General features: G+C 43.1%; 2 protein-coding genes across 2 annotated transcripts in view; one reads left to right on the forward strand and one right to left on the reverse strand.

The window, feature by feature from the left end:
- Positions 1-5,341, reverse strand: part of EIF2AK4 (eukaryotic translation initiation factor 2 alpha kinase 4) — a 38,525-nt gene extending 33,184 nt beyond the window's left edge. Inside the window, exons 1-3 of the mRNA XM_066551335.1 lie at positions 5,189-5,341; positions 3,418-3,533; positions 2,183-2,285 (exon numbers count right to left, since the gene is read on the reverse strand). Coding sequence (XP_066407432.1) covers positions 2,183-2,285; positions 3,418-3,533; positions 5,189-5,341 — 372 coding nt within the window. The remainder of the gene's footprint in view (positions 1-2,182; positions 2,286-3,417; positions 3,534-5,188) is intronic.
- A 4,155-nt stretch (positions 5,342-9,496) lies between these two features.
- Positions 9,497-12,736, forward strand: part of GPR176 (G protein-coupled receptor 176) — a 34,594-nt gene continuing 31,354 nt past the window's right edge. Inside the window, exon 1 of the mRNA XM_066552043.1 lies at positions 9,497-10,491. Coding sequence (XP_066408140.1) covers positions 10,263-10,491 — 229 coding nt within the window. The 5' untranslated portion in view covers positions 9,497-10,262. The remainder of the gene's footprint in view (positions 10,492-12,736) is intronic.

The following is a 12,736-nucleotide window of genomic DNA, read 5'->3' on the forward strand; positions in this document are numbered from 1 at the left end:
ATTATTTCACTGCTAACCACAAATCCAGCCCTTCCTCTGCAAAGCAGTCTCCCCTTTAGAACTGTAAAATCACATAAAGTGCTCCATATTCATGTAGCTACAACCACTAAAATAAGAACTGCACTGAAAACTCTGCTACATGGCTTGCCAGGTTGGAATCAATTTTCAGTCACTGTTTACTTGAACTACTGATGATCTGTTGACCTGTCAGGGCTTAAGCTTTCAGCAGTCTAGTAGCATCCCCTTATTAGTTCAAGCACTCCACAGTGCTAAGAGACCACTTTAGCTCTAAAATTAAAAAACAGTACAGGACAAAGGTGCAGTCAGCAGCACCACGGAGCAGGATTTACATGTACAGGTGGGAGATAAGCCAAATTAAATTGTACTATCCGCCCATAACAGGGTGACATTTAGAAGATTCTCAAACACTGAATCCCCTGCTTGAAAGGAAGAATGAAGCCAGGAGGCAATTCAAAATAGAAAGAACAGCACAATATGCATAAATCTGACACGTGCAACTAGATTATCTTTCCCAAGTTACTATTCAGAAGGGAAGGCAATCATTGCATGCACATATGTATTAAAAAACCCATCAAAAACAAGAGAAAATTCAATAATTAAAAAAAAAAACCACTGACAGTTTGCTCTTCAGTTTCAATAGGAGGTTGAAGTATTGTCAAACTTTCTGTATCAGAATACAATTTAATGAGGAGTACCTGTCAAGGTATAGAGAAAAGTTATCTTCCTTTTTTCTGCAGATAAAGTAATTCAGGATAGCACTGCATATGCCATTCATACAAAATATGTACCATACATGTAATTCACAACCACATCTACACTTTGCTGGAGCAAGCATGACTCTTTTTTGGAAAATCAACATTAGGAAAATGTATGACATATTTAGATCCTTTCAATAAGATCAGAAATCAAACTGGGACTTGGAAGCCCTACAGGCTAATAATTCTTGTGGTCACTTGTGAGCAGACCCAGTATATATTGATTGGTTTTGTGGTTACTTAGAGATTTAACCCTTGTACCTTCTATGAATTGTCCATAGACTGTCATTAGGAAAAAACAAACAGCAAATAACAAACCCCAACTCTAAATTCCAGAATACTTTATTAAACTGCTAATTTCCAAAGATACTGAAAAATCTGAGGAAATTCTTGGTTACTGAACAGAAGGTATCTAGCTAAAACAGTTATTGTGACAGTATCTGCAGAAACATTGGCAATCAAAATACAAGTATGGTATTCAAATGGAAAAAAAGGCTTGATATGGCAGGAGTGAATGACAGATAGCTCCTGCTAAACCTGTAAAGTTGACAGGCTTGGGAAACTGAAAGCAAAATATTACCCCACTTCAGCCTATTATAATGTCCACAGCTGTGTAATACTCACTTTTAAAAAGACAAACGGAGCTATTGAAATGTGTTCACCTGCAACATTTCCAAATAGCGATAAGAAACATACCCAACCCCCTGCTTTTACCAAGAATTCTTTGTTTGCTTGTAATTCTTTGAATCATTTCAGCCCTCAACAACAGAAAGGTATTGCTAATACTAAACATACCCAAGAATGTATAACATCACTTAAAACAGATAAAAGGTCTAAGCTTCCCATGTTTCTCCATCTTTCTTTTTTTACTTTTTTACCCAGTTCCAGGGAAACTCAAGTATCAATACTCCTAAACACAGAAAAAAAAGGGACAGTGGCATGAAGTGACTGTACTAAAAACTGTTGAGCTGGTATTGGAACGAAGGCCTCTTGCCCTCCAGTTCAGCATTAGGTGAACAAGATCAGATGGAAAAACTCCCCAGGTAACCACTGTTTGCTTAAACAGATAGGGCCTCTTATGATATTCAAATCAATCTGAAAAGTGCAGAAAGCTCTTTTCAGTCAATATTGCTCTTCATATTGCCAAATAACTCAGAACCTTTAAACCTAGTAACATGAACCTTTAAACCAGGATTAAAGCTTGCAGTATTTATACATGGATTTTGAGAGCATCCATAGTCTGAACTTTCATTAATTAGGAACATTCCTAAGAAAGACGGTCCCTCCTTCCTTAAAAGCAATGCAACTTACACTTCCAATGTGGATGTATTCCACAATATTATACCATACCATTTAGAACTATTTAGGTTCAGAGTATATTTCTCAAGGAAGTGAAAAGCTCTTACCTCTCCACAGCGCTGTTTTGCTAATTCAGCTAGTCTGGATTTTAGTTCATTTATTTTCTCATTTGACAAGCCTTTTGAATTTTTTAGCTGTATTTCAGGAACTCTGTGGGACAGCAACAAAACATAAAAAAGTCCTCATTAGAAAAATTGAGTGTAAAAAGCAACAGATTGTTGATAAAAACTGTGTGAGGGAAAAGGAATGGAGTCCATAGTCACTTGGCAATTATAGTCAATGCTCAAATAAGTGGAATATAAATATTACATATACAAGATAAAGTCAGAAATACTGTATTATATTCCCTATCATCAAATTTTCCGGTTGCAGATTACCTCTTGGTAACACTTAACAGCAGAACTACCAAAGAAACCCTGCACATGCTAGTAATTCAGTTCTTAACCACTAACTTTCTGAACAAGCCATTTAAAACATTACTAACATAACGTTTAGATGTTTAAAATTTATTTATCACCACTATACAGGTAACACAAACCCTAAGAAACAAATGCAATAGATAAATATCAGCTATATTTAAAAGATATTTTAAATAAAGTAAACAAGCAAAATGTCTGTAGATGTGTTATTTCAAACTAAAACAAAATAATGAGAGCAGCTGTTAGATCCTTGTTACAGGGTATAACTGAGCTATCACTTAGTAAGGAAGAGCATTTCCCTTCTACAGCACTCATGCCACAGCACAAAGGGATGGACTGAAGGGAGTTATGTTTTGGACTATCAGTGGTATAAGCACTGAACAAAATAGGGCACAGAGCAACACTTAGCCCAGGAATCACTTGCCTACACAAAATGGTAGGGCAGGCTCGTCACCTGCAACTCCTTCTACACTTTCTCTAGAGAATTCTTCCAAAAGCTAATCCAACAGAAAACAGAAGGCTTTAAATAGAAAGGAAATTCAGTCTGTCTCAGATGAAAGAGTCAGGAGTTCAAGAAGTTTAACAAGGGCACTAAGACAGTGGCAGGTACTCCTGTGGTTATGTATCTCCAGTGCAGTTCTGCACTGACAAACTCATCCCTATTATTCTCCATTGCACAAAATACTAAGTCCAATTCAGGTGCCAAAGTTCAGAGTTGCATATTATAAAATACTCCAGGCTTAATAAATACTGACATGTAGAAAGCATGACTAAGTTTTATTCCCATAAAACTACACGTCTTTTCAACTTACACTTTACTACAGAAAGCAGAGACAAAAGGTTATAATTTAATGTTCACTTACGTATCAGGGTAAGTATGTGGACACTTGACCCACAGGTCAACTTTGGCATACACTTCATTAGCACCAGTCAATCCCTGAGGACGCAGAACTAAATTAATTTCAGGAGGTTGTCTTACCTAAAACACAAACCAAAACTTCTGATTGAAAAGGTTTACTTGGTTTTGCTTTAATGAAAACACTCAACTCTCAACCTATATTACAGTAGAACACAGCTTAAACCATCCAAACCATGAAAAAAATACATTAATGTGTTGACATTGCTCAGTAGGAGTGAACGGGTCCACTGACTATCATGGTTTACCCAGTATATTTTTACAATTTCTTCAGAGATTCAGACTGAGCAAAAATGAGGTTCTATAATAAAACTTTCATTCTGCTTACTGTAATACAGCAGTAGAAAAAAAAATAAACTTAACACAGGTTATTTATATCACAAATTAAAGCATTCATTGTAAGGACAGCATTTTTCTTTAGTGTTTAGATTACTAACCCAGGCATTATTTTCTTTTCCAACATGGCAACAGACCATAATGTCACACTGATATACACCTTACATGGCCAAACCAATGGACAGTATTTTTTTTCCTGTAGTTGTTTTTAGTGTTTTGCCATAAATAAGAATTTTAACAAGCATTGCCTTCCCCATCCCTACCCTGTTCAAATCACCTACTCAAAATCAGAATAAAGTAAAATATGCCTATATAAGTATTCCCAACTTTTTCTTTTCTTTTCAATTAGGTTTAAAAACAAACAACAACAACAAAAAAACCCAACAAAACAACCTAGCCTTTAGTAACATGAAAAAGAGGGAGGGAAGTAAGACCATATGGAATAACAAATACAGAAATAGATGGTAACTATCCCCTTTGCTTTTCTAGCAAGGAGAAGAACATCTCACAGGAAGAGGATATCAGGTATGACCTTCAATACAGAGTGAACAGATCTGGAAACCCAACAAATTACTGAGAGTGTTTTCATCAAACTTCATAAGAAGAAAAGTCACAAGTTGCTGCAAAAAATTTAAGTTCAAGTCTCCGGCACAAAAGAAAGCAGAGGATATACAGTAGACATTCAAGACAAAAGAATGCAAAAAGAAACAACAGTAAAAGTGAACCTGTGGAACACAACAGTGACCATTAGCTCCAGATACAGGAAAAGAGTATAACGGACACAGCTGGAAAGGAAATATCAATTTGATGGGGACACGAAAGATAAATGGAACAGAGTCGTGAGTACCAGGCCTGAACATTATCTAGCTGTTAATTAAAAAAACCCCACACCTATAAAAATGAAAGCAAAACTATTATCATGGAAATAGGTGCACTGTGACAAAACCACAGCATATAATAACTATGTAAATATTGTCAGGTATACCAACGAGATGAATTAGTTGAGCAAGTATGTAATTAGTAGGTTGAGGAATGAATTAAGAGGCATTTTTTAAAAAGCCTTTAGACAATTATTTAGAAAGCAATTTATGGGTACAGCACTGATTACAGAGCGAGCGCTTTTATCTCGAGAATCAATCGCAAAGGTGGCCGGTTGCAAGACTGAAGGAAGGACCACGGACGGGCAGGACCACGGACGGGCAGCGAGAGCCGGGACACGTCAGGCAAGGAAGACGCGGAGCGGCCCCAGCGAGGCAGCGCCGGCCGCGCCCCCGCAGCCGTCCGGCCCCGCTCCGCACCGAACCCGCACCGGCCCAGCCCGGCCCGGCCCGCTGCGCCTCCGCCCCGCGCCCGGCGCGCTGTGCGCGGACCCCGCTCGCTACCTTCCAGGCCTGGCTCTGCCGCAGGTCCTGGAAGTCCTGCCCGTAAATGGACTCCAGCACCTGGAGCTCGTTCTCCTGCCGCAGCTGGTAACTCTCCGGCGGCTCCGCAGCGAGCTCCGCCGGCAGCTGCCGCCCGCCGCTGGCCCGGGCCATGTCAGCGCTGCCGGCGGGGGCGCGCAGCGGCCATGGCGGGCCCCGCGCTGCCGCCCTGGGACCGGAGCCGGAGCGCGGCCCGGCACCGCCTCCGCCGCGGCGGCAGGAGGAGGAGGAGCCGGGGACAGGGGCCCGGTGCTTCGTCTGCAGGAACGTGTCGAGGTGGAACGGAACCCTAAGGATCGCCGAGTGAAACGCCCTGCTCCTCACGGGACTCCCTAAACGAAACAGTGTGACTAAGAGCACTGTCCAAACTCTGGGAGACTCGGTGCCACTGCCACTTCCCTGGGAACCTGTTCCGCTGACCAACCACCCTCTGGGTGAAGAACCTCTTCTAATGTCCGGTCTGAGCTCCCACAGGATATGCCTCCAGATATATCTGCATTACAGAGATACACAGCTAAGACAGTTGGATACTCTGTAGATTTTTTTGAACTGACCTTGAGAAAGAGTCACAAAAGGGAAAAAATAACCACGAATTTCGGTATAGATTTCATGTAGAGCAGGGGCAGGATACAAGTTCCCGTGAAAACTGTAGAAAGGCTTCCAATGACAGCTGCAGTAGGGAGTAATAGCAGGTGGAGGGCGAATGGTTGAACTGCGAACAAAACAGGGAGGCGGGTGTCCTTGGTGGGACCTGCTAGAGAGAGGCAGCTGGGGGCTGTCAGGGGAGCAGTGACAACCAGAGAAGAAAATGTGCTTTCCTTCGGTCACTTCACACAGTAACTACTGAAAAGGCCTGCCAAGAGAGGGAGCCTTTAAAGTTTTGGGATCTTCATAAAGAAACCCCAAGTAAATTCATACAAGCTTATCTATTAGTGAGTAATCCCCAGCCAAAAAAAAAAAAAAAAAAAAAAAGTTACAGTAGTCTGCAGGTTGCTACCACGCACCCAGATATAGGAATGTAGTTTTGGTGACTTTGACTTTACTCCCTGACCTTTGGGTACAGACTTTCTGTTATAAAGAAACCACTCATTTACACTAATGATTGGTTTCTATAGCCCTCAATTTGTACTTCTGAAATTGAAAGCTTGTTCCACGCAAACTTTATCTTTCAGTTGCACTTAAAGAGTGTCGTTAGTATCAAATGAAAACCAAGTGTTAAATTGTATCACTGTTGTGATGCTGGTCTTTGTTCCTCACCATTCCTGGAATGTGTCTTTAGTGGCAGGGTCCTTCTATCTCGTCTGCTTTTTGGTGGGAAGTGGTCTGGAAACAGACCAAAGCTCTTTAGTGTTTATCTAGCAACAACAGAGACATCCCTTTGCTCAGTCATGTGTGACCTGGGGCACTGTAACTGATCACTGGAGTTTCCTCTGGTACAATTGGGTATGCTCATTATCAATTTGTATATAATAAATAAAAAGTTTCCCTGCGTTAAAGACTGGAAATAAAAAAGTCCAGGCCAGAGATTCATCTTCTCTCCCACACAAATACACAGCAAGAATGCCTCGGTGATGCAGTAAGTAATTAAGAAATGTCAGCAAAATTTCCTTTAACAGCAATTATGGGTTTATACTTCCCAAGCATGTGGTGTGGGGCACACAGCTCACCACATGGGAAAATCTCCCCTGTTACACTGCATAGCAGTGGGTGGGCCAGATAACAGTATGCCTTTTAAAGCTGCCTGACTTTCCCCTACTTTGTGACTTGGCAAAATTTTAACCAGTTAAGATGAAGTGCTCCAGACCAGATGTCTACCTCAAACTATTTTTTCCCCTTAATTACTTCTATAATGATTCATTGTTTCTAAGAAGAAAGCCAGAGTAAAATAACATAATTTTAAAAACATTTTAAGAATTTGTTTTTAAAAGTCTTGTACTCCAGCAGGAGTGTGAAAATTTGATGAGGAAGAGACAACCTTTTTTCAGTGCTGTGGCTTTGCTAGCTAACCTTCTGGAAACCTGCATGAACTGAACCAAATTACATTACTGCAGGGAGTCTTCACATGCTCAGCACAGATTTACTGGAATACGATGAACATCCACCGGCCTCAAACATGTGCCAGACTGCATCTGGATAGAAGCTTCCCTTCCAAGATTTAAGGCAAAATTTAAAACTCTCTCCCACAACATTAAAATTTAATTCTAGGAAATAAAATTTAAATGGTTTGTGAGAATGTGCTTTCACTTCCCCATGTGCATGGTGAGGGGAAGTCAGTCTTCCTATGAAGTGCAGGAGGAAGGAAAAAGGTTCTGAGTGTTAAGAGTAAGAAATTTGGCAGAAAATAAAACCTCTTGCATTCCAGCCAGTCTTCAGAGATCAGAGGGGCTGCATGCAGCTGGGCTTATTCCGATTATAACCAAATTAGCATGACATGGTCATGTTCAATGGGAACTTCCATGAGCAGATTCACAAATAATGTGATTTATTGAAGCAACAGAAATAGTCTGAATAAATGCACAAACTATGATAGAGCTCTAATGATAACATTGTGTCAACTTGGGTAATAATAATAATAATAATAGCAGGTACATGCTTACCAAGACAGCATCTCCACTTGGATGGAGGGAGAGGAGAGTGGCCTGAGAACTGTCTCTGAGGTCTTTAAGGGTGTTTCTCCTAACAGATCTGCCCTCCTTACATACAGTGCAATCTGATCCCCCTATTTCTGAGTTACCTATAGCATGGTCTAAGCAGAGCGTTGAATAATGCAGTCATTTATGTGGTAGCATGTACTTCATTAAGCTTATTAGCATATGCAGACATGAGCATTTTAATATTTAAATGACTTTTAATCAGACAAAGATTTCTTTTTTGGCCATGGTGTCCTTCAAAGTTCCAGCTGTGCAATTTACTTCTGTTCTGTTCCTTTCCTAATTCAAACCCAAACCATCCTATGCCCACAGGACCTCTTCCTTTTGCCAGCTCAATCTTTCTTGGCTATGTAGATCTGTGCAAAGACAATGCAGAGGGTACACAGTGTAGGCTGTAGATAGTAAACATCAACTCTTGCCTGGCTCCTTGGTCATCATTCCATACCAATGGAGGAACTGAAGAAAGGGACAGCTGTGTGAGGAAAAGCACCTTGCAGGTGACTGGGAGGTGAAGGGACTGAGGTCAGACTCTGGTTACAGACACTGGCCACAAGAATGCTGGAGGCCAAAAGGAGGAAAAAACCTGTTTGGGAAAGGAAAGATGAGGGGAAAGCATGGTGAAAGCTGCTGATTATTGCCTAGAAAGTGGGGGGAAATGGGATCGGGTGGACAAAGTGAATGAGTTATGTGTGAGAGGAAAAGGTAGGAGGGTGAGTGAGTCTGAGGCCACAATCAGAGTGAGTCAGAGATGTGAATTACGAGACAAGTGGCTGGAGCAATGAACTCCTAGAGGAATGAGAGGAGGCTGCAAATGGCTGGGCCCAAACACATGGAGGTACAAGCAGAGGCTTGGCCAACAGCCTCCAGGATCTGTGGTGGGATGGGGTAATGGCAGTCCCCTATCCCTGTGGTCAGCAAGTGTCTTCGAACCCATGGCACAGCACCTAGCTCTGTCCTGGATCACTGAAGTTCACATCACAGGAGACCGGGCGAATGTTACTGGAACACGTCTCATGGGCCTGGGGTGCCTGAGGAAGCCTTGCTCTGCCGAGGCTGAGCACATGGATAGCTCCTCTTCCCGGGGCACTTCCAGGCTGGCAGCTAGTGGCTGAAAAAACCTTTTTGGCTTAATTTTTAACTAGCACTAGTCTCCAAATTAAAGGCAAACGTGAATCCACTATATGGAGGCACATCATCTGTAGAATCAATGCCCTTATTACGACCACTTAAGAGCTTTTCTGGAAAATTATACATTTAGAAAAAAAATCTATTTTAACAAGTAACATGCGTATCTAGAACGCAGCATCGTCTTTTGACAGTCTGTCATCAGCATTAGGGACCTGTTTCAAAACACCGGTTTAAAAGGCGCCCGCCCGCTCCCAGAGCCCCCGAGCGAAATGGCGGCCGCGTTACGTGATGGCGGCGCGCCCGCCCTGAGGAGCGCGGCGCGCCGGCGGCTCCCGCTTCCCCCGGCTCGGGATGGCCGCAGGGTTTGGCTGTGCGGGGCCGCAGGGGCTCGGCGCCCGCGCCGGGATGTGGGAGCACGACGGAGCAGGGCTGCCGCTGCCAGCCGCGCTCAGCGCGGGGCGCGCCAGGATCGTGCGGATCGCTCGAGCGCCCCCCGCCTTCCGATCCAAACCCCAACTCATTTTCCCCGAGGAACAGCGGGAGCGCAGGGGCAGCCCCTGAGCAGTCACTGGCCTCTCTGGACGCTGTGCGAGGGTCTCCGCGGCGTCCGGCGCCGCGCAGAGCAAGCAGAGAGACGGGAGGGAGCCGTGTCTCGCCACGGGCGGAGCGGGCAGGAGCAGAGGAGAGAGCGGGAGCAGGTGTGCCACGGGGAAAGCCGTGCTCTTCCTCTCTCAGGGCTGTGAGCAAAGCCAGAGCCAACGCTGAGAGTGCAGTGGGGGGACAGAGTTGGTGTCTCCCCAGTTTTGCAGGCCGGTTTTGCTGTGCAGTGAGCCCGTGGCCGTGCGAGCGTGTGCGCGGCGGCCGCGCCGCGACCCTCGGCAGCGGAGGGAGGATGAGCCGCGGTGCGGAGTGTGATTCTGGGGACCACGATTCCTTCTCTCTCGCATATTGCGGTAAAACATGCTGAGGAGACCTGTGGCGGGGTGAAGCAAAAACTATGGCACATCTGATCGGAAGGAGAAGCCTGGTTTGTTTTCTGTTTTTGTTTACTGGCTGTCATGACTTACTAGGTGACAACGCGAACAGCCAGCCCTGCTTCTCGGGACACAGGAATGTGGTGAAGATGCCTCCGAGAGGCAGAGACCGGGCTTTATCCTCAGAAGCGTCTGATTGCCTGTGGGCTCCATTCATTCACTAAAGACAAGGGCTGGACAACCGGTGTTATTAGGGGGCAGCAAGGAAGGCGGAACCTCGCCATGGGGTACGACAGAAGCTGGGTGCTGGTGAATGAAAGCGACCATGCCCCGTCCCAGGCTGTCACCGGAGCTCTGGAGACGGGCAACGCCTCGGCCGGGCAGATGGTGTGGCAGGGCGGGAATGTCAGCGAGGCGGGCGCCGTGAAGAGCGAGGAGCACGGCGAGGAGCAGAGCTACCGGCACTTCACCACCACCGTGCAGGTTGTCATCTTTGTGGGCTCTTTGCTGGGTGAGTGAGAGTTGCTGGAGTTCCTGGTTGATTTTATTTAATTTTTGGTTTCAATCCTTGCGGTCAGGGACTGCAGACCAAAAGGTACCTGGCATCACTGGTTGCCTTCGTGACTCTTCTTGCTGCATTTCTGGTCCTCAGGTGTATGATTTAAAGTTCCTTGTAGGTTTTGATGTGTAAAAGCTGTTGCCGTAAAATGTATTCGTCATGGATACATTACATTGTACATTAGACGTATGTATTACTTAGTAACCTTCTCTACTAGAATTTAAACGGGCAAAATTTAGATGGGTTCATGACATGTTTATTTTCAGCTGCAATGGGATCTGTTCTCTTTAACATAAACAAGGGTGTGGAGTGTTTTAAAACAAGTTTTGCTGAATTTCTGTTTCACTCTGCAGTAATTTGGCATTTGTGTCCCCCAGATTTTAAATAAATCCTTTAGAAGTACTTTATACTGTAAATATGTATAACCACGTGCAATCTTGCTTTACAGTAGGAATCATGTGTTGTCATATGAATCATATGTGGTTGTAAGGTATTGCTATATAATTTTACAAATGTGTGTACATTTGCTTTCTTGATGCTTACACCAAATTTTGTTAGGAATATGTGCGCATTTCTTAGCAAAAAAAAAAAAAAAGAAAAAAAATTCCAAAACAAAACTCTAAGGCAAAATAAGCCTTATAGTGAGTCAAGTTAGCACTGTTTGGGAGATAAGTAAGCTGGATTTCAGTAAAATGTTACTACTACCTCAATCATTCAAGGCTTTACACACAGGGCTTGAGTGAGAAAGCACCCAGCTTTTCTTAAGGGAGTTAATCAGGAATTTGCTGATGGTCATTGGCTCATTTTATCAAGGATTTGTTTTGGATTTTTTGGATTTTCCTGATCCTGAGTAATGCTAAAGTCCATTTTTGTGGTCATGGTAATAAATTCTAATATCTATATCCTTTTGGTAACATTCCTTAATAAGTAATATTCCTTAAATAAGTTTTAAGAAGTTGATAAGCATAGCCATGTCCCAGTCAACAATGCACTTACTGGCTCTTACTGTAAATCACTGAGTTTTTTGGCATCAACTATTCCTCTGTGCAGTGGAGATAATCCTCACGGTTCTTGCTTTTGTTTCTTCTTAGCATATAGTGTGGGGAAAGGATACTTTTAATATCATAGGTACTCTGTGGCTTTTCCTATGTTGGGTAGTACCTGGCATAAAACAATAGCCAGCAAACAGTGTCCTAAAATAACAAGACTAGATGAGGAAAACTAGAATTTTAATTCTTTCTTTTTTTGGGTTTTGAACCTTACAGAGAATAAATTTGAGTCATATGTCCAGATCCTGTTTCATGAGCATGGATCCTCCAAAATTATTTGAAGAAGAAAACAGACATTATCATGTAGTCATTCCTTCAGCAGCTAGGAGTTCTAAAAAACCAACCAACCAACCAAAAAATACCATTGGTACAAATTTTGCAAGATTAATGTAAGTTATGGTTTGGCCTCCTGTAATTTGTTTTCAAGACATGGAGGAAACATTTCAAAATGTCACAAGGGGTTTATTTGCTGATTGGACGGCTGGGAGGCTGATGAAATTTCCAGATCAATAACTTTTCCAGGCCTGTCAAAGAGCTAAACAGGGAAGGAAATAATATACTTTTTTAATTATGAAAGTGCACTAGTCCAATGACAAATGTTAGCAGTGGGCCTCATGCATTTACAGTGATGGAAACCAATCTAAACTATTTTTTTGAAACTAGTAGCCTTTGCTACTAGTCTCCCTGTGTCCCTGAAGTGCTAATTTAAAACATTGATGATACACAGTATCATAACAGCTGAGAACTTTGGAGTCTTTAAAAATGTCTTCCCATATCAACCCAATGAATGTACTACTATTTCTTTTTTACTGAATGGAAAGAAAGCCACATCTCTCATATGTTGCCAAGAGTTTTGGATGTACAGTATCTCTGCGTCAGCAAAGGATAACAAGTGGTTATTTGCCTCACACTTAATGCTTCCAGAAACGCTGTTAATTGTCATTTATCCTCTGCCATGGTCCTTGGAGCGCGAGTGGCGTCCAGCTCTTTTCTCCATCATGTGAGCCCCCCTACTAAGCTGCAGAACAGCAGTTCTTTGCCCTAGTGAGTCCCAGGTTCCTCTTTGCAGAGGGGCAGCCCTTCAGTAGGTGGATGAGACAGACCTTCTCCCTAAAGCCTGAGATAGGGTCACACCCCTCAGGGGTAGG

This window comes from Molothrus aeneus, chromosome 6 (genome assembly GCF_037042795.1).
Source record: "Molothrus aeneus isolate 106 chromosome 6, BPBGC_Maene_1.0, whole genome shotgun sequence".
In the NCBI taxonomy this organism is placed as follows: domain Eukaryota; kingdom Metazoa; phylum Chordata; class Aves; order Passeriformes; family Icteridae; genus Molothrus; species Molothrus aeneus.